General features: G+C 32.5%; 4 protein-coding genes across 4 annotated transcripts; all 4 read right to left on the reverse strand.

Annotated features, from left to right (window-relative positions):
• Nucleotides 1–1,406: 1,406 nt before the first annotated feature.
• On the reverse strand, nt 1,407–3,394 carry LOC145050820 (mannan endo-1,4-beta-mannosidase 4-like). Its single transcript, XM_078999013.1, has 5 exons — nt 3,080–3,394; nt 2,685–2,882; nt 2,447–2,569; nt 2,064–2,266; nt 1,407–1,852 (listed from the first exon to the last, which is right to left on the reverse strand). The coding sequence occupies exons 1-5, from the start codon at nt 3,392–3,394 to the stop codon at nt 1,456–1,458; spliced, it is 1,236 nt and encodes a 411-aa protein (XP_078855139.1). The 3' UTR covers nt 1,407–1,455.
• A 3,249-nt stretch (nt 3,395–6,643) lies between these two features.
• On the reverse strand, nt 6,644–8,598 carry LOC145050821 (mannan endo-1,4-beta-mannosidase 4-like). Its single transcript, XM_078999014.1, has 5 exons — nt 8,284–8,598; nt 7,889–8,086; nt 7,651–7,773; nt 7,268–7,470; nt 6,644–7,056 (listed from the first exon to the last, which is right to left on the reverse strand). Exons 1-5 carry the CDS (start codon nt 8,596–8,598, stop codon nt 6,660–6,662), a joined length of 1,236 nt encoding a protein of 411 aa, XP_078855140.1. The 3' UTR covers nt 6,644–6,659.
• A 3,828-nt stretch (nt 8,599–12,426) lies between these two features.
• LOC145050822 (mannan endo-1,4-beta-mannosidase 4-like) lies at nt 12,427–13,785 on the reverse strand. Its single transcript, XM_078999015.1, has 4 exons — nt 13,471–13,785; nt 13,076–13,273; nt 12,838–12,960; nt 12,427–12,657 (listed from the first exon to the last, which is right to left on the reverse strand). Exons 1-4 carry the CDS (start codon nt 13,783–13,785, stop codon nt 12,427–12,429), a joined length of 867 nt encoding a protein of 288 aa, XP_078855141.1.
• Nucleotides 13,786–17,049: 3,264 nt separating this feature from the next.
• LOC145050823 (mannan endo-1,4-beta-mannosidase 4-like) lies at nt 17,050–18,988 on the reverse strand. Its single transcript, XM_078999016.1, has 5 exons — nt 18,674–18,988; nt 18,279–18,476; nt 18,041–18,163; nt 17,658–17,860; nt 17,050–17,446 (listed from the first exon to the last, which is right to left on the reverse strand). The coding sequence occupies exons 1-5, from the start codon at nt 18,986–18,988 to the stop codon at nt 17,050–17,052; spliced, it is 1,236 nt and encodes a 411-aa protein (XP_078855142.1).
• Nucleotides 18,989–20,900: the final 1,912 nt, after the last annotated feature.

The raw sequence follows: 20,900 nt of genomic DNA on the forward strand, positions 1-20,900 counted from the left end.
AAACATCCTCATAATTGGAAAGGTTTCATGAAAAATGATCATCATAATTCTGAGTTTGCTGACATAAATATTCATATTATAGATTACAATAAAAGTAACATTTCTGCCAAGACCCTAATATATGTGTATTAATAATGATTTATGTATTTGTTTAAAAAAATTGGATTTTAGATTACCAAAAAATAACATTTGCGCCAAGACACCAATATATGTGTTAATTACTCCTTAAGACTATATTTTCTTCACCAGCATACGTAACTTAATCATTTATCTTCTTTATTAGGAGTTTGATGTCAAAAATAACTTAAATAGTTTTGAATTGATCTTCTTTTGTTTGTTACAACATAGGTAATATTGGTTAAAACATGAATTAGTATTCTACAAATTATATTGAAATAGGTTTAGTGGCATATTAACAAGATGTTTTTTTTTGGTTTAAATCACTTGGAAAAAGTCATCCAATAGCTTTATACATTCCCCCTGTCTCTCACACACAGACACACACATACATATACACACACACATTTCGGTCGGTATTAAGTAATGGTTTGTTTAAGTATCACAACTCCCACAAACATAATTTTAATTCAAAATCAAGATCTAAAGGCATAATAATCATTGGTATATCATCACTTATATCCTTTGTCAAGCAATATTAATAGGATAAGTATGCATTTCATGCAGAAAGGTCTAATTATTTTGAGATTTTTTTTGATAAAGTCCTAAATCTTTTTTTTTTTTAATAGAATAAACCTGATCGTTTAACATTTTGCCCAAATTAAGTAAAAAGTTTTTTTAATTGGGAAAGACAGATTATATGATTTTCCCAAAATAACGAGACTTTTTTGTTAAAAAAAAAGATTTATGAATTTATCAAAAAAAAATTCCAAAATAATGAGACTTTTTAGTATAAAACTCGAGAAAAATATTTGTTCATTTAAGTATCACCACCCCAAAGGCACAAGTGTAATACAAAATTTAGGTCAAAAATCTTGATATTTAATGATATATCATGACCTATATCCCATATCAACTAATATTAATATTCCTCTCGTCGATGATCTGCGATCAAAAAGTGGTTTGAATACATATAAAAGGATTCACATATGTTGACGTGACTTGTGTGTTTGATAGACAAAATATTTATAACATTAAGAAAAGATAGACAAAAGCTAAGAAAACACATAAAAATACCTTACATATATTACCATATTTAGATAAAAAGGAAATGCATCAATTTTCCCACTTCGTCCAACAATACTGAGTTGAAGTTACCCGCGGTACAACATTACTAATGGGTGGAACTATTTTGTTTCATGCAAAATGGTTGCTACCTCTATCTTTATTTTCATTTCACTATTTAAACTTCACATTTTCTAAAGGTAAGTAACGCAGCAGAGAGAAATATCATTTTATCTCGAAAGGGATAATTATTTGTTCAGGAACCCAACATAATTATTTTTCAACAACAACGGGAGAGAACTCAAGGTTGGTTGAAGAGTTGAGTGATGAAATTCTTTGAGACTGTTTGGCAATTATTGCAGCAGTGGAGGGGTTTTGGTCCAAGACAACTTGGTACCCATCACCCCAGTTATCCATTCCTTCCGCCATGACTTGCCAAAAAGTTGTACCTGAACACGACCCCCGGTTTCTTGCACTTTCATAGGCCGTGTTGAATATCCCACCAAAGTACTCATCCCTTGCTTCTACGGTGTCACCTGAAGACCAAGAGGACTTGCCAAATTCTGCAATCAGTAAAGGTTTTCTCAAGATGGAATCACAATCCTCAATATGTGCATTAATCCATTTTTCAACAAATTTAGCTCGAGCTTCATCGCTAGCTCCCGGAACCCTAAGTCAAAAATCGAAATACCCACATATGTTATTCAATAAAATTAAATAACATAAAAGATTGTTTTAGTTATAAATAAGAAACATGCATTTCATGAAACATTTTTAGGATGCTAACTACGTTCGGGTGTTGGCTAGCGTGACATGCAAAGTATATATACGAACAAAAGCATTGTGATGGAGTTTATATGTCGGTATAGACTCGATCATACCATTGGTCGGGATACAGATGGATTGTAGCAAAATCCACATTGTTGACGCCGTTGTTTGTAATGAAGTCGGTCCCTACTTCATAGCCCGGATTGTTTTGCTTCTTTTCAGGCATTGATTCCCCATAAAACCCTTCAAGTCCGATTTCGAGAAGATGGTTCTTATCAATGGACTTTATTTCAGCTGCCATTTCTACTATCCATTCCTGCACAAAGAAGAGATACCGATGGTTATAGGTTATGCACCATATAGTTTAATAAAAAACCAGTTTCCTCTATGTACTCCTATCATTTGAAAGTAAAAGATTTCCTTCTTTCTAGATAATTGATTCGGGCATTTTCTCATATGAACAACTTAACTGTGAGAAAACAGAGAAAACAAGAACCTGTAGAAATTTCCCTGATAGATCAGACTGGCAGCGGGGTTCGTTCATTAGCTCCCATGCAAAGATGGTGGAATCATCCTTGTAGTCAACCCCGGTGATTGAGTTGCGTCTCGTAAGAATGGTCTGTAGCAAAACAGTATTTGCAACATGCTCAAATTTTTTGACAAAATGCACATACAGCTGTTGTAGAAAATTTTTGTGATATAATGGAAACATTGTTTCCCAAACATATATATACCTTCAAATGATTCTTATAATATCCTTTAACTACAACGTTAGTAAAGAAATCATCATCACTATTCAAGTATTGTCCCCCATGATCCCTTGCCCACTGAACATATTGTTTTTTACCTCCAAAATCATCCCAGTTATTAACCAAGCTGAGAATCAAGTGAATCCCATACTTTTTCGCTTCTGATATCACAAAATCCAATCCCTGGAATGAAAATGTGTGGATGGTTATCACAAGTAACATAAAACAGAGGTGTTAAAGTGTTTGTGATCTTGATTATTACTAACTTTTATTTCAATATGTCCGTGTCGATTTGTCGTATGGTTGATAAGATATTACTTTTTAATGTTTACAGATCATGTTGAATAAAAAATAGAGGCTAAAATAATAGATAAAGTTACCTTAAACATGTCCTCATTGTAAAAACCGGGAGAGGTTTGCAGGGGTTTGTTGCCACCATCACTAAAAGCCCATGTCCTAACCAGGTTCATTCCTATCTTGGAAGATTCTTGAAATGCATCTGTGACCTTCACCCTTGTAGATGGATCAGAAGCCATACACATTAACCAGTAGGCGTTAAAGCCATTAAAATACAACGGCTTTCCATTAACCATGAAATGATGTGTCCTTGTCTCCACAAAACTATCATTAATGGTTGACAGGTGGCATTTACCCTTGCAATCTCCTTTTAGAACTGCATTTCCTTTTCCTGGCATGGTTAACAAATCGCTAATCTTTAATAGTGGATATATGAAATAGGAAAGTTAGTAACCAATGTTTAGAGTAATGGATGGAAAGTAGTGTGTTTTCTCTTGTCTGCTTAGCTCGTCGAGAATTTATATCGCATGTCTTGTTACCAATCTAGTTGGAAGTGGGGACATCATCATATTTATTATGTAACTTAACGATACATATGCATCATCATTCATAAGGAATGACAAGCGACTTTGCGATGCCCATGCACGGTGCCATACTTTTGGTTGTAAGACACACAAACATTTGTTACTCCAAATGAAAAAGCAAAAGAAAAAATGATACTGCTTTTTCAAATACTGTTGCAGGTATGTTATGTTTGGATACTAGATCCTTGTGCATAATCTGCCATTAAAAGATTAGCTTTTAGTCGAGTTCCAAACATAAAAAATATGTTGACCAAACGAATTGTATTTAGAGATTCGAAGATGGTACTAGATTCTTTTCAAATACTATAATATTTTGTTCCTCCATACATTAGAGACCACATGTGCTTGAAAAATAAATATATAAAAATAAAAAACAAAAAGCCCAAAATAAACGCACAAGTCGTTGCTTGTGCATGAAAAACTAGGTACATTTTGATTATTTATTTATTTATTTCTCCACTCTTCCAAACCATTTTGTCGTTTTTTCGGGTTCCTTTTTTCATACGTTGAAATCTAGGATGTGACTTTCTTACGTTAACGCATCACCATTCATGGGGCATTTGGTTTCCTTATTTGACTTTTTAACGTCATATAGCAAATATATATTAAATTTTATGTTGAATTTTCCTGTTGATAGTTTTTATCACGTGTATTCTCCAAATGGAATTTGTATCAAAGTAGATGTTATGTATGTTGCACACATCACTTTTGCATGTGAATTTATATTGATGATGTCATGTTTTGTTTTCATGTAGTTAATGTAATAACAAGTGGTTGAGTAGCATGACATATAGCAAGTGGATGTATTGTAATCTAAACATAACTCGCTTTGCTTGTGTACGAGGTGTTCTCTGTTATAATAAAACATCCGATAGATGTTTGGGGTTCCAAAACCTATCATAATAGGCAATGTAACTGCTTAGAAGGAAATTCGATAGATCTTAAACCAATACTTTTAGAAGACTAGTGAGGAAACACTCCCTTATCATTTTTTATGTGTTCGTGCATCGATACTAAGTAGTGTATGATTACTCATTAATTAAAGTTTATTCAGACTACACTTGTACACATTACATATATTATAAATCTTTGGTGATAAATGCTAGATGTTTATAAAAATGACCCTCACCTTATATTAATTAATTTAATCGATATTAATGTTAATTATAAAGAAAATTATGAAAATTATAAATATAAAATTAAACAAACAATTGTTAGGTTTAAGACTGCATGACTAAGTTAAACATTGCACCAAAATGTCTACCCAATATTGATAAAGTGTATTTCAAAGGTATGACTAAAAAGCACCAAAATGTCTACCCAATATTGATAAAGTGTATTTCAAAGGTATGACTAAAAAGTTTACAGTCGCTTGAGGGCCTAAGGCTTACAATGCACCAAAATTTATTCCCAATATTGATAAAGGATATTTCAAAGGTACGACTAAACCTTAAGTTTATAGTTGCTGATATAACCTTGCGATCGAAAATAAAGCAGGAATTTTTGAACTCCAGTTAATTTGAGTTCCCTATTATATAATCTTGTAGGCAAATGAGAAATAATTAGTTTAGTTCTTCTACGAGCCCAGTTGTATTAATCAATGATTTTACTTATTATATTGAGAAAACATCCTCATAATTGGAAAGGTTTCATGAAAAATGATCATCATAATTCTGAGTTTGCTGACATAAATATTCATATTATAGATTACAATAAAAGTAACATTTCTGCCAAGACCCTAATATATGTGTATTAATAATGATTTATGTATTTGTTTAAAAAAATTGGATTTTAGATTACCAAAAAATAACATTTGCGCCAAGACACCAATATATGTGTTAATTACTCCTTAAGACTATATTTTCTTCACCAGCATACGTAACTTAATCATTTATCTTCTTTATTAGGAGTTTGATGTCAAAAATAACTTAAATAGTTTTGAATTGATCTTCTTTTGTTTGTTACAACATAGGTAATATTGGTTAAAACATGAATTAGTATTCTACAAATTATATTGAAATAGGTTTAGTGGCATATTAACAAGATGTTTTTTTTTGGTTTAAATCACTTGGAAAAAGTCATCCAATAGCTTTATACATTCCCCCTGTCTCTCACACACAGACACACACATACATATACACACACACATTTCGGTCGGTATTAAGTAATGGTTTGTTTAAGTATCACAACTCCCACAAACATAATTTTAATTCAAAATCAAGATCTAAAGGCATAATAATCATTGGTATATCATCACTTATATCCTTTGTCAAGCAATATTAATAGGATAAGTATGCATTTCATGCAGAAAGGTCTAATTATTTTGAGATTTTTTTTGATAAAGTCCTAAATCTTTTTTTTTTTTAATAGAATAAACCTGATCGTTTAACATTTTGCCCAAATTAAGTAAAAAGTTTTTTTAATTGGGAAAGACAGATTATATGATTTTCCCAAAATAACGAGACTTTTTTGTTAAAAAAAAAGATTTATGAATTTATCAAAAAAAAATTCCAAAATAATGAGACTTTTTAGTATAAAACTCGAGAAAAATATTTGTTCATTTAAGTATCACCACCCCAAAGGCACAAGTGTAATACAAAATTTAGGTCAAAAATCTTGATATTTAATGATATATCATGACCTATATCCCATATCAACTAATATTAATATTCCTCTCGTCGATGATCTGCGATCAAAAAGTGGTTTGAATACATATAAAAGGATTCACATATGTTGACGTGACTTGTGTGTTTGATAGACAAAATATTTATAACATTAAGAAAAGATAGACAAAAGCTAAGAAAACACATAAAAATACCTTACATATATTACCATATTTAGATAAAAAGGAAATGCATCAATTTTCCCACTTCGTCCAACAATACTGAGTTGAAGTTACCCGCGGTACAACATTACTAATGGGTGGAACTATTTTGTTTCATGCAAAATGGTTGCTACCTCTATCTTTATTTTCATTTCACTATTTAAACTTCACATTTTCTAAAGGTAAGTAACGCAGCAGAGAGAAATATCATTTTATCTCGAAAGGGATAATTATTTGTTCAGGAACCCAACATAATTATTTTTCAACAACAACGGGAGAGAACTCAAGGTTGGTTGAAGAGTTGAGTGATGAAATTCTTTGAGACTGTTTGGCAATTATTGCAGCAGTGGAGGGGTTTTGGTCCAAGACAACTTGGTACCCATCACCCCAGTTATCCATTCCTTCCGCCATGACTTGCCAAAAAGTTGTACCTGAACACGACCCCCGGTTTCTTGCACTTTCATAGGCCGTGTTGAATATCCCACCAAAGTACTCATCCCTTGCTTCTACGGTGTAACCTGAAGACCAAGAGGACTTGCCAAATTCTGCAATCAGTAAAGGTTTTCTCAAGATGGAATCACAATCCTCAATATGTGCATTAATCCATTTTTCAACAAATTTAGCTCGAGCTTCATCGCTAGCTCCCGGAACCCTAAGTCAAAAATCGAAATACCCACATATGTTATTCAATAAAATTAAATAACATAAAAGATTGTTTTAGTTATAAATAAGAAACATGCATTTCATGAAACATTTTTAGGATGCTAACTACGTTCGGGTGTTGGCTAGCGTGACATGCAAAGTATATATACGAACAAAAGCATTGTGATGGAGTTTATATGTCGGTATAGACTCGATCATACCATTGGTCGGGATACAGATGGATTGTAGCAAAATCCACATTGTTGACGCCGTTGTTTGTAATGAAGTCGGTCCCTACTTCATAGCCCGGATTGTTTTGCTTCTTTTCAGGCATTGATTCCCCATAAAACCCTTCAAGTCCGATTTCGAGAAGATGGTTCTTATCAATGGACTTTATTTCAGCTGCCATTTCTACTATCCATTCCTGCACAAAGAAGAGATACCGATGGTTATAGGTTATGCACCATATAGTTTAATAAAAAACCAGTTTCCTCTATGTACTCCTATCATTTGAAAGTAAAAGATTTCCTTCTTTCTAGATAATTGATTCGGGCATTTTCTCATATGAACAACTTAACTGTGAGAAAACAGAGAAAACAAGAACCTGTAGAAATTTCCCTGATAGATCAGACTGGCAGCGGGGTTCGTTCATTAGCTCCCATGCAAAGATGGTGGAATCATCCTTGTAGTCAACCCCGGTGATTGAGTTGCGTCTCGTAAGAATGGTCTGTAGCAAAACAGTATTTGCAACATGCTCAAATTTTTTGACAAAATGTACATACAGCTGTTGTAGAAAATTTTTGTGATATAATGGAAACATTGTTTCCCAAACATATATATACCTTCAAATGATTCTTATAATATCCTTTAACTACAACGTTAGTAAAGAAATCATCATCACTATTCAAGTATTGTCCTCCATGATCCCTTGCCCACTGAACATATTGTTTTTTACCTCCAAAATCATCCCAGTTATTAACCAAGCTGAGAATCAAGTGAATCCCATACTTTTTCGCTTCTGATATCACAAAATCCAATCCCTGGAATGAAAATGTGTGGATGGTTATCACAAGTAACATAAAACAGAGGTGTTAAAGTGTTTGTGATCTTGATTATTACTAACTTTTATTTCAATATGTCCGTGTCGATTTGTCGTATGGTTGATAAGATATTACTTTTTAATGTTTACAGATCATGTTGAATAAAAAATAGAGGCTAAAATAATAGATAAAGTTACCTTAAACATGTCCTCATTGTAAAAACCGGGAGAGGTTTGCAGGGGTTTGTTGCCACCATCACTAAAAGCCCATGTCCTAACCAGGTTCATTCCTATCTTGGAAGATTCTTGAAATGCATCTGTGACCTTCACCCTTGTAGATGGATCAGAAGCCATACACATTAACCAGTAGGCGTTAAAGCCATTAAAATACAACGGCTTTCCATTAACCATGAAATGATGTGTCCTTGTCTCCACAAAACTATCATTAATGGTTGACAGGTGGCATTTACCCTTGCAATCTCCTTTTAGAACTGCATTTCCTTTTCCTGGCATGGTTAACAAATCGCTAATCTTTAATAGTGGATATATGAAATAGGAAAGTTAGTAACCAATGTTTAGAGTAATGGATGGAAAGTAGTGTGTTTTCTCTTGTCTGCTTAGCTCGTCGAGAATTTATATCGCATGTCTTGTTACCAATCTAGTTGGAAGTGGGGACATCATCATATTTATTATGTAACTTAACGATACATATGCATCATCATTCATAAGGAATGACAAGCGACTTTGCGATGCCCATGCACGGTGCCATACTTTTGGTTGTAAGACACACAAACATTTGTTACTCCAAATGAAAAAGCAAAAGAAAAAATGATACTGCTTTTTCAAATACTGTTGCAGGTATGTTATGTTTGGATACTAGATCCTTGTGCATAATCTGCCATTAAAAGATTAGCTTTTAGTCGAGTTCCAAACATAAAAAATATGTTGACCAAACGAATTGTATTTAGAGATTCGAAGATGGTACTAGATTCTTTTCAAATACTATAATATTTTGTTCCTCCATACATTAGAGACCACATGTGCTTGAAAAATAAATATATAAAAATAAAAAACAAAAAGCCCAAAATAAACGCACAAGTCGTTGCTTGTGCATGAAAAACTAGGTACATTTTGATTATTTATTTATTTATTTCTCCACTCTTCCAAACCATTTTGTCGTTTTTTCGGGTTCCTTTTTTCATACGTTGAAATCTAGGATGTGACTTTCTTACGTTAACGCATCACCATTCATGGGGCATTTGGTTTCCTTATTTGACTTTTTAACGTCATATAGCAAATATATATTAAATTTTATGTTGAATTTTCCTGTTGATAGTTTTTATCACGTGTATTCTCCAAATGGAATTTGTATCAAAGTAGATGTTATGTATGTTGCACACATCACTTTTGCATGTGAATTTATATTGATGATGTCATGTTTTGTTTTCATGTAGTTAATGTAATAACAAGTGGTTGAGTAGCATGACATATAGCAAGTGGATGTATTGTAATCTAAACATAACTCGCTTTGCTTGTGTACGAGGTGTTCTCTGTTATAATAAAACATCCGATAGATGTTTGGGGTTCCAAAACCTATCATAATAGGCAATGTAACTGCTTAGAAGGAAATTCGATAGATCTTAAACCAATACTTTTAGAAGACTAGTGAGGAAACACTCCCTTATCATTTTTTATGTGTTCGTGCATCGATACTAAGTAGTGTATGATTACTCATTAATTAAAGTTTATTCAGACTACACTTGTACACATTACATATATTATAAATCTTTGGTGATAAATGCTAGATGTTTATAAAAATGACCCTCACCTTATATTAATTAATTTAATCGATATTAATGTTAATTATAAAGAAAATTATGAAAATTATAAATATAAAATTAAACAAACAATTGTTAGGTTTAAGACTGCATGACTAAGATAAACATTGCACCAAAATGTCTACCCAATATTGATAAAGTGTATTTCAAAGGTATGACTAAAAAGCACCAAAATGTCTACCCAATATTGATAAAGTGTATTTCAAAGGTATGACTAAAAAGTTTACAGTCGCTTGAGGGCCTAAGGCTTACAATGCACCAAAATTTATTCCCAATATTGATAAAGGATATTTCAAAGGTACGACTAAACCTTAAGTTTATAGTTGCTGATATAACCTTGCGATCGAAAATAAAGCAGGAATTTTTGAACTCCAGTTAATTTGAGTTCCCTATTATATAATCTTGTAGGCAAATGAGAAATAATTAGTTTAGTTCTTCTACGAGCCCAGTTGTATTAATCAATGATTTTACTTATTATATTGAGAAAACATCCTCATAATTGGAAAGGTTTCATGAAAAATGATCATCATAATTATGAGTTTGCTGACATAAATATTCATATTATAGATTACAATAAAAGTAACATTTCTGCCAAGACCCTAATATATGTGTATTAATAATGATTTATGTATTTGTTTAAAAAAATTGGATTTTAGATTACCAAAAAATAACATTTGCGCCAAGACACCAATATATGTGTTAATTACTCCTTAAGACTATATTTTCTTCACCAGCATACGTAACTTAATCATTTATCTTCTTTATTAGGAGTTTGATGTCAAAAATAACTTAAATAGTTTTGAATTGATCTTCTTTTGTTTGTTACAACATAGGTAATATTGGTTAAAACATGAATTAGTATTCTACAAATTATATTGAAATAGGTTTAGTGGCATATTAACAAGATGTTTTTTTTTGGTTTAAATCACTTGGAAAAAGTCATCCAATAGCTTTATACATTCCCCCTGTCTCTCACACACAGACACACACATACATATACACACACACATTTCGGTCGGTATTAAGTAATGGTTTGTTTAAGTATCACAACTCCCACAAACATAATTTTAATTCAAAATCAAGATCTAAAGGCATAATAATCATTGGTATATCATCACTTATATCCTTTGTCAAGCAATATTAATAGGATAAGTATGCATTTCATGCAGAAAGGTCTAATTATTTTGAGATTTTTTTTTGATAAAGTCCTAAATCTTTTTTTTTTGAATAGAATAAACCTGATCGTTTAACATTTTGCCCAAATTAATTAAAAAGTTTTTTTAATTGGGAAAGACAGATTATATGATTTTCCCAAAATAACGAGACTTTTTTGTTAAAAAAAAAGATTTATGAATTTATCAAAAAAAAATTCCAAAATAATGAGAATTTTTAGTATAAAACTCGGGAAAATATTTGTTCATTTAAGTATCACCACCCCAAAGGCACAAGTGTAATACAAAATTTAGGTCAAAAATCTTGATATTTAATGATATATCATGACCTATATCCCATATCAACTAATATTAATATTCCTCTCGTCGATGATCTGCGATCAAAAAGTGGTTTGAATACATATAAAAGGATTCACATATGTTGACGTGACTTGTGTGTTTGATAGACAAAATATTTATAACATTAAGAAAAGATAGACAAAAGCTAAGAAAACACATAAAAATACCTTACATATATTACCATATTTAGATAAAAAGGAAATGCATCAATTTTCCCACTTCGTCCAACAATACTGAGTTGAAGTTACCCGCGGTACAACATTACTAATAGGGTGGAACTATTTTGTTTCATGCAAAATGGTTGCTACCTCTATCTTTATTTTCATTTCACTATTTAAACTTCACATTTTCTAAAGGTAAGTAACGCAGCAGAGAGAAATATCATTTTATCTCGAAAGAGATAATTATTTGTTCAGGAACCCAACATAATTATTTTTCAACAGCAACGGGAGAGAACTCAAGGTTGGTTGAAGAGTTGAGTGATGAAATTCTTTGAGACTATTTGGCAATTATTGCAGCAGTGGAGGGGTTTTGGTCCAAGACAACTTGGTACCCATCACCCCAGTTATCCATTCCTTCCGCCATGACTTGCCAAAAAGTTGTACCTGAACACGACCCCCGGTTTCTTGCACTTTCATAGGCCGTGTTGAATATCCCACCAAAGTACTCATCCCTTGCTTCTACGGTGTAACCTGAAGACCAAGAGGACTTGCCAAATTCTGCAATCAGTAAAGGTTTTCTCAAGATGGAATCACAATCTCGATTTTTGACTTAGGGTTCCGGGAGCTAGCGATGAAGCTCGAGCTAAATTTGTTGAAAAATGGATTAATGCACATATGTTATTCAATAAAATTAAATAACATAAAAGATTGTTTTAGTTATAAATAAGAAACATGCATTTCATGAAACATTTTTAGGATGCTAACTACGTTCGGGTGTTGGCTAGCGTGACATGCAAAGTATATATACGAACAAAAGCATTGTGATGGAGTTTATATGTCGGTATAGACTCGATCATACCATTGGTCGGGATACAGATGGATTGTAGCAAAATCCACATTGTTGACGCCGTTGTTTGTAATGAAGTCGGTCCCTACTTCATAGCCCGGATTGTTTTGCTTCTTTTCAGGCATTGATTCCCCATAAAACCCTTCAAGTCCGATTTCGAGAAGATGGTTCTTATCAATGGACTTTATTTCAGCTGCCATTTCTACTATCCATTCCTGCACAAAGAAGAGATACCGATGGTTATAGGTTATGCACCATATAGTTTAATAAAAAACCAGTTTCCTCTATGTACTCCTATCATTTGAAAGTAAAAGATTTCCTTCTTTCTAGATAATTGATTCGGGCATTTTCTCATATGAACAACTTAACTGTGAGAAAACAGAGAAAACAAGAACCTGTAGAAATTTCCCTGATAGATCAGACTGGCAGCGGGGTTCGTTCATTAGCTCCCATGCAAAGATGGTGGAATCATCCTTGTAGTCAACCCCGGTGATTGAGTTGCGTCTCGTAAGAATGGTCTGTAGCAAAACAGTATTTGCAACATGCTCAAATTTTTTGACAAAATGTACATACAGCTGTTGTAGAAAATTTTTGTGATATAATGGAAACATTGTTTCCCAAACATATATATACCTTCAAATGATTCTTATAATATCCTTTAACTACAACGTTAGTAAAGAAATCATCATCACTATTCAAGTATTGTCCTCCATGATCCCTTGCCCACTGAACATATTGTTGTTTACCTCCAAAATCATCCCAGTTATTAACCAAGCTGAGAATCAAGTGAATCCCATACTTTTTCGCTTCTGATATCACAAAATCCAATCCCTGGAATGAAAATGTGTGGATGGTTATCACAAGTAACATAAAACAGAGGTGTTAAAGTGTTTGTGATCTTGATTATTACTAACTTTTATTTCAATATGTCCGTGTCGATTTGTCGTATGGTTGATAAGATATTACTTTTTAATGTTTACAGATCATGTTGAATAAAAAATAGAGGCTAAAATAATAGATAAAGTTACCTTAAACATGTCCTCATTGTAAAAACCGGGAGAGGTTTGCAGGGGTTTGTTGCCACCATCACTAAAAGCCCATGTCCTAACCAGGTTCATTCCTATCTTGGAAGATTCTTGAAATGCATCTGTGACCTTCACCCTTGTAGATGGATCAGAAGCCATACACATTAACCAGTAGGCGTTAAAGCCATTAAAATACAACGGCTTTCCATTAACCATGAAATGATGTGTCCTTGTCTCCACAAAACTATCATTAATGGTTGACAGGTGGCATTTACCCTTGCAATCTCCTTTTAGAACTGCATTTCCTTTTCCTGGCATGGTTAACAAATCGCTAATCTTTAATAGTGGATATATGAAATAGGAAAGTTAGTAACCAATGTTTAGAGTAATGGATGGAAAGTAGTGTGTTTTCTCTTGTCTGCTTAGCTCGTCGAGAATTTATATCGCATGTCTTGTTACCAATCTAGTTGGAAGTGGGGACATCATCATATTTATTATGTAACTTAACGATACATATGCATCATCATTCATAAGGAATGACAAGCGACTTTGCGATGCCCATGCACGGTGCCATACTTTTGGTTGTAAGACACACAAACATTTGTTACTCCAAATGAAAAAGCAAAAGAAAAAATGATACTGCTTTTTCAAATACTGTTGCAGGTATGTTATGTTTGGATACTAGATCCTTGTGCATAATATGCCATTAAAAGATTAGCTTTTAGTCGAGTTCCAAACATAAAAAATATGTTGACCAAACGAATTGTATTTAGAGATTCGAAGATGGTACTAGATTCTTTTCAAATACTATAATATTTTGTTCCTCCATACATTAGAGACCACATGTGCTTGAAAAATAAATATATAAAAATAAAAAACAAAAAGCCCAAAATAAACGCACAAGTCGTTGCTTGTGCATGAAAAACTAGGTACATTTTGATTATTTATTTATTTATTTCTCCACTCTTCCAAACCATTTTGTCGTTTTTTCGGGTTCCTTTTTTCATACGTTGAAATCTAGGATGTGACTTTCTTACGTTAACGCATCACCATTCATGGGGCATTTGGTTTCCTTATTTGACTTTTTAACGTCATATAGCAAATATATATTAAATTTTATGTTGAATTTTCCTGTTGATAGTTTTTATCACGTGTATTCTCCAAATGGAATTTGTATCAAAGTAGATGTTATGTATGTTGCACACATCACTTTTGCATGTGAATTTATATTGATGATGTCATGTTTTGTTTTCATGTAGTTAATGTAATAACAAGTGGTTGAGTAGCATGACATATAGCAAGTGGATGTATTGTAATCTAAACATAACTCGCTTTGCTTGTGTACGAGGTGTTCTCTGTTATAATAAAACATCCGATAGATGTTTGGGGTTCCAAAACCTATCATAATAGGCAATGTAACTGCTTAGAAGGAAATTCGATAGATCTTAAACCAATACTTTTAGAAGACTAGTGAGGAAACACTCCCTTATCATTTTTTATGTGTTCGTGCATCGATACTAAGTAGTGTATGATTACTCATTAATTAAAGTTTATTCAGACTACACTTGTACACATTACATATATTATAAATCTTTGGTGATAAATGCTAGATGTTTATAAAAATGACCCTCACCTTATATTAATTAATTTAATCGATATTAATGTTAATTATAAAGAAAATTATGAAAATTATAAATATAAAATTAAACAAACAATTGTTAGGTTTAAGACTGCATGACTAAGATAAACATTGCACCAAAATGTCTACCCAATATTGATAAAGTGTATTTCAAAGGTATGACTAAAAAGCACCAAAATGTCTACCCAATATTGATAAAGTGTATTTCAAAGGTATGACTAAAAAGTTTACAGTCGCTTGAGGGCCTAAGGCTTACAATGCACCAAAATTTATTCCCAATATTGATAAAGGATATTTCAAAGGTACGACTAAACCTTAAGTTTATAGTTGCTGATATAACCTTGCGATCGAAAATAAAGCAGGAATTTTTGAACTCCAGTTAATTTGAGTTCCCTATTATATAATCTTGTAGGCAAATGAGAAATAATCAGTTTAGTTCTTCTACGAGCCCAGTTGTATTAATCAATGATTTTACTTATTATATTGAGAAAACAACCTCATAATTGGAAAGGTTTCATGAAAAATGATCATCATAATTCTGAGTTTGCTGACATAAATATTCATATTATAGATTACAATAAAAGTAACATTTCTGCCAAGACCCTAATATATGTGTATTAATAATGATTTATGTATTTGTTTAAAAAAATTGGATTTTAGATTACCAAAAAATAACATTTGCGCCAAGACACCAATATATGTGTTAATTACTCCTTAAGACTATATTTTCTTCACCAGCATACGTAACTTAATCATTTATCTTCTTTATTAGGAGTTTGATGTCAAAAATAACTTAAATAGTTTTGAATTGATCTTCTTTTGTTTGTTACAACATAGGTAATATTGGTTAAAACATGAATTAGTATTCTACAAATTATATTGAAATAGGTTTAGTGGCATATTAACAAGATGTTTTTTTTTGGTTTAAATCACTTGGAAAAAGTCATCCAATAGCTTTATACATTCCCCCTGTCTCTCACACACAGACACACACATACATATACACACACACATTTCGGTCGGTATTAAGTAATGGTTTGTTTAAGTATCACAACTCCCACAAACATAATTTTAATTCAAAATCAAGATCTAAAGGCATAATAATCATTGGTATATCATGACTTATATCCTTTGTCAAGCAATATTAATAGGATAAGTATGCATTTCATGCAGAAAGGTCTAATTATTTTGAGATTTTTTTTGATAAAGTCCTAAATCTTTTTTTTGAATAGAATAAACCTGATCGTTTAACATTTTGCCCAAATTAAGTAAAAAGTTTTTTTAATTGGGAAAGACAGATTATATGATTTTCCCAAAATAACGAGACTTTTTTTGTTAAAAAAAAAGATTTATGAATTTATCAAAAAAAAAATTCCAAAATAATGAGACTTTTTAGTATAAAACTCGGGAAAATATTTGTTCATTTAAGTATCACCACCCCAAAGGCACAAGTGTAATACAAAATTTAGGTCAAAAATCTTGATATTTAATGATATATCATGACCTATATCCCATATCAACTAATATTAATATTCCTCTCGTCGATGATCTGCGATCAAAAAGTGGTTTGAATACATATAAAAGGATTCACATATGTTGACGTGACTTGTGTGTTTGATAGACAAAATATTTATAACATTAAGAAAAGATAGACAAAAGCTAAGAAAACACATAAAAATACCTTACATATATTACCATATTTAGATAAAAAGGAAATGCATCAATTTTCCCACTTCGTCCAACAATACTGAGTTGAAGTTACCCGCGGTACAACATTACTAATAGGGTGGAACTATTTTGTTTCATGCAAAATGGTTGCTACCTCTATCTTTATTTTCATTTCACTATTTAAACTTCACATTTTCTAAAGGTAAGTAACGCAGCAGAGAGAAATATCATTTTATCTCGAAAGGGATAATTATTTGTTCAGGAACCCAACATAATTATTTTTCAACAGCAACGGGAGAGAACTCAAGGTTGGTTGAAGAGTTGAGTGATGAAATTCTTTGAGACTGTTTGGCAATTATTGCAGCAGTGGAGGGGTTTTGGTCCAAGACAACTTGGTACCCATCACCCCAGTTATCCATTCCTTCCGCCATGACTTGCCAAAAAGTTGTACCTGAACACGACCCCCGGTTTCTTGCACTTTCATAGGCCGTGTTGAATATCCCACCAAAGTACTCATCCCTTGCTTCTACGGTGTAACCTGAAGACCAAGAGGACTTGCCAAATTCTGCAATCAGTAAAGGTTTTCTCAAGATGGAATCACAATCCTCAATATGTGCATTAATCCATTTTTCAACAAATTTAGCTCGAGCTTCATCGCTAGCTCCCGGAACCCTAAGTCAAAAATCGAAATACCCACATATGTTATTCAATAAAATTAAATAACATAAAAGATTGTTTTAGTTATAAATAAGAAACATGCATTTCATGAAACATTTTTAGGATGCTAACTACGTTCGGGTGTTGGCTAGCGTGACATGCAAAGTATATATACGAACAAAAGCATTGTGATGGAGTTTATATGTCGGTATAGACTCGATCATACCATTGGTCGGGATACAGATGGATTGTAGCAAAATCCACATTGTTGACGCCGTTGTTTGTAATGAAGTCGGTCCCTACTTCATAGCCCGGATTGTTTTGCTTCTTTTCAGGCATTGATTCCCCATAAAACCCTTCAAGTCCGATTTCGAGAAGATGGTTCTTATCAATGGACTTTATTTCAGCTGCCATTTCTACTATCCATTCCTGCACAAAGAAGAGATACCGATGGTTATAGGTTATGCACCATATAGTTTAATAAAAAACCAGTTTCCTCTATGTACTCCTATCATTTGAAAGTAAAAGATTTCCTTCTTTCTAGATAATTGATTCGGGCATTTTCTCATATGAACAACTTAACTGTGAGAAAACAGAGAAAACAAGAACCTGTAGAAATTTCCCTGATAGATCAGACTGGCAGCGGGGTTCGTTCATTAGCTCCCATGCAAAGATGGTGGAATCATCCTTGTAGTCAACCCCGGTGATTGAGTTGCGTCTCGTAAGAATGGTCTGTAGCAAAACAGTATTTGCAACATGCTCAAATTTTTTGACAAAATGTACATACAGCTGTTGTAGAAAATTTTTGTGATATAATGGAAACATTGTTTCCCAAACATATATATACCTTCAAATGATTCTTATAATATCCTTTAACTACAACGTTAGTAAAGAAATCATCATCACTATTCAAGTATTGTCCTCCATGATCCCTTGCCCACTGAACATATTGTTGTTTACCTCCAAAATCATCCCAGTTATTAACCAAGCTGAGAATCAAGTGAATCCCATACTTTTTCGCTTCTGATATCACAAAATCCAATCCCTGGAATGAAAATGTGTGGATGGTTATCACAAGTAACATAAAACAGAGGTGTTAAAGTGTTTGTGATCTTGATTATTACTAACTTTTATTTCAATATGTCCGTGTCGATTTGTCGTATGGTTGATAAGATATTACTTTTTAATGTTTACAGATCATGTTGAATAAAAAATAGAGGCTAAAATAATAGATAAAGTTACCTTAAACATGTCCTCATTGTAAAAACCGGGAGAGGTTTGCAGGGGTTTGTTGCCACCATCACTAAAAGCCCATGTCCTAACCAGGTTCATTCCTATCTTGGAAGATTCTTGAAATGCATCTGTGACCTTCACCCTTGTAGATGGATCAGAAGCCATACACATTAACCAGTAGGCGTTAAAGCCATTAAAATACAACGGCTTTCCATTAACCATGAAATGATGTGTCCTTGTCTCCACAAAACTATCATTAATGGTTGACAGGTGGCATTTACCCTTGCAATCTCCTTTTAGAACTGCATTTCCTTTTCCAGGCATGGTTAACAAATCGCTAATCTTTAATAGTGGATATATGAAATAGGAAAGTTAGTAACCAATGTTTAGAGTAATGGATGGAAAGTAGTGTGTTTTCTCTTGTCTGCTTAGCTCGTCGAGAATTTATATCGCATGTCTTGTTACCAATCTAGTTGGAAGTGGGGACATCATCATATTTATTATGTAACTTAACGATACATATGCATCATCATTCATAAGGAATGACAAGCGACTTTGCGATGCCCATGCACGGTGCCATACTTTTGGTTGTAAGACACACAAACATTTGTTACTCCAAATGAAAAAGCAAAAGAAAAAATGATACTGCTTTTTCAAATACTGTTGCAGGTATGTTATGTTTGGATACTAGATCCTTGTGCATAATATGCCATTAAAAGATTAGCTTTTAGTCGAGTTCCAAACATAAAAAATATGTTGACCAAACGAATTGTATTTAGAGATTCGAAGATGGTACTAGATTCTTTTCAAATACTATAATATTTTGTTCCTCCATACATTAGAGACCACATGTGCTTGAAAAATAAATATATAAAAATAAAAAACAAAAAGCCCAAAATAAACGCACAAGTCGTTGCTTGTGCATGAAAAACTAGGTACATTTTGATTATTTATTTATTTATTTCTCCACTCTTCCAAACCATTTTGTCGTTTTTTCGGGTTCCTTTTTTCATACGTTGAAATCTAGGATGTGACTTTCTTACGTTAACGCATCACCATTCATGGGGCATTTGGTTTCCTTATTTGACTTTTTAACGTCATATAGAAAATATATATTAAATTTTATGTTGAATTTTCCTGTTGATAGTTTTTATCACGTGTATTCTCCAAATGGAATTTGTATCAAAGTAGATGTTATGTATGTTGCACACATCACTTTTGCATGTGAATTTATATTGATGATGTCATGTTTTGTTTTCATGTAGTTAATGTAATAACAAGTGGTTGAGTAGCATGACATATAGCAAGTGGATGTATTGTAATCTAAACATAACTCGCTTTGCTTGTGTACGAGGTGTTCTCTGTTATAATAAAACATCCGATAGATGTTTGGGGTTCCAAAACCTATCATAATAGGCAATGTAACTGCTTAGAAGGAAATTCGATAGATCTTAAACCAATACTTTTAGAAGACTAGTGAGGAAACACTCCCTTATCATTTTTTATGTGTTCGTGCATCGATACTAAGTAGTGTATAATTACTCATTAATTAAAGTTTATTCAGACTACACTTGTACACATTACATATATTATAAATCTTTGGTGATAAATGCTAGATGTTTATAAAAATGACCCTCACCTTATATTAATTAATTTAATCGATATTAATGTTAATTATAAAGAAAATTATGAAAATTATAAATATAAAATTAAACAAACAATTGTTAGGTTTAAGACTGCATGACTAAGATAAACATTGCACCAAAATGTCTACCCAATATTGATAAAGTGTATTTCAAAGGTATGACTAAAAAGCACCAAAATGTCTACCCAATATTGATAAAGTGTATTTCAAAGGTATGACTAAAAAGTTTACAGTCGCTTGAGGGCCTAAGGCTTACAATGCACCAAAATTTATTCCCAATATTGATAAAGGATATTTCAAAGGTACGACTAAACCTTAAGTTTATAGTTGCTGATATAACCTTGCGATCGAAAATAAAGCAGGAATTTTTGAACTCCAGTTAATTTGAGTTCCCTATTATATAATCTTGTAGGCAAATGAGAAATAATCAGTTTAGTTCTTCTACGAGCCCAGTTGTATTAATCAATGATTTTACTTATTATATTGAGAAAACAACCTCATAATTGGAAAGGTTTCATGAAAAATGATCATCATAATTCTGAGTTTGCTGACATAAATATTCATATTATAGATTACAATAAAAGTAACATT

The sequence above is a fragment of the Lactuca serriola genome, chromosome 5 (genome assembly GCF_051521515.1).
Source record: "Lactuca serriola cultivar US96UC23 chromosome 5, Lser_US96UC23_V15, whole genome shotgun sequence".
NCBI lineage: Eukaryota > Viridiplantae > Streptophyta > Magnoliopsida > Asterales > Asteraceae > Lactuca > Lactuca serriola.

Bases quoted from the DNA above. Each gene is read 5' to 3' on its own strand.
- LOC145050823 (XM_078999016.1), bottom strand. From the start codon at position 18,988: ATGCCTGGAAAAGGAAATGCAGTTCTAAAAGGAGATTGCAAGGGTAAA. The intron at 18,164-18,278 runs GTATATATATGT...GTTTTGCTACAG, and splicing joins ATTATAAGAATCATTTGAAG to ACCATTCTTACGAGACGCAA. The intron at 17,447-17,657 runs GTATGATCGAGT...TTTTTGACTTAG, and splicing joins CATCTGTATCCCGACCAATG to GGTTCCGGGAGCTAGCGATG.
- LOC145050820 (XM_078999013.1), bottom strand. From the start codon at position 3,394: ATGCCAGGAAAAGGAAATGCAGTTCTAAAAGGAGATTGCAAGGGTAAA. The intron at 2,883-3,079 runs GTAACTTTATCT...TTTTCATTCCAG, and splicing joins ACAATGAGGACATGTTTAAG to GGATTGGATTTTGTGATATC. The intron at 2,570-2,684 runs GTATATATATGT...GTTTTGCTACAG, and splicing joins ATTATAAGAATCATTTGAAG to ACCATTCTTACGAGACGCAA.
- LOC145050821 (XM_078999014.1), bottom strand. From the start codon at position 8,598: ATGCCAGGAAAAGGAAATGCAGTTCTAAAAGGAGATTGCAAGGGTAAA. The intron at 8,087-8,283 runs GTAACTTTATCT...TTTTCATTCCAG, and splicing joins ACAATGAGGACATGTTTAAG to GGATTGGATTTTGTGATATC. The intron at 7,471-7,650 runs GTTCTTGTTTTC...TTCTTTGTGCAG, and splicing joins TATCAGGGAAATTTCTACAG to GAATGGATAGTAGAAATGGC.
- LOC145050822 (XM_078999015.1), bottom strand. From the start codon at position 13,785: ATGCCAGGAAAAGGAAATGCAGTTCTAAAAGGAGATTGCAAGGGTAAA. The intron at 12,961-13,075 runs GTATATATATGT...GTTTTGCTACAG, and splicing joins ATTATAAGAATCATTTGAAG to ACCATTCTTACGAGACGCAA. The intron at 12,658-12,837 runs GTTCTTGTTTTC...TTCTTTGTGCAG, and splicing joins TATCAGGGAAATTTCTACAG to GAATGGATAGTAGAAATGGC.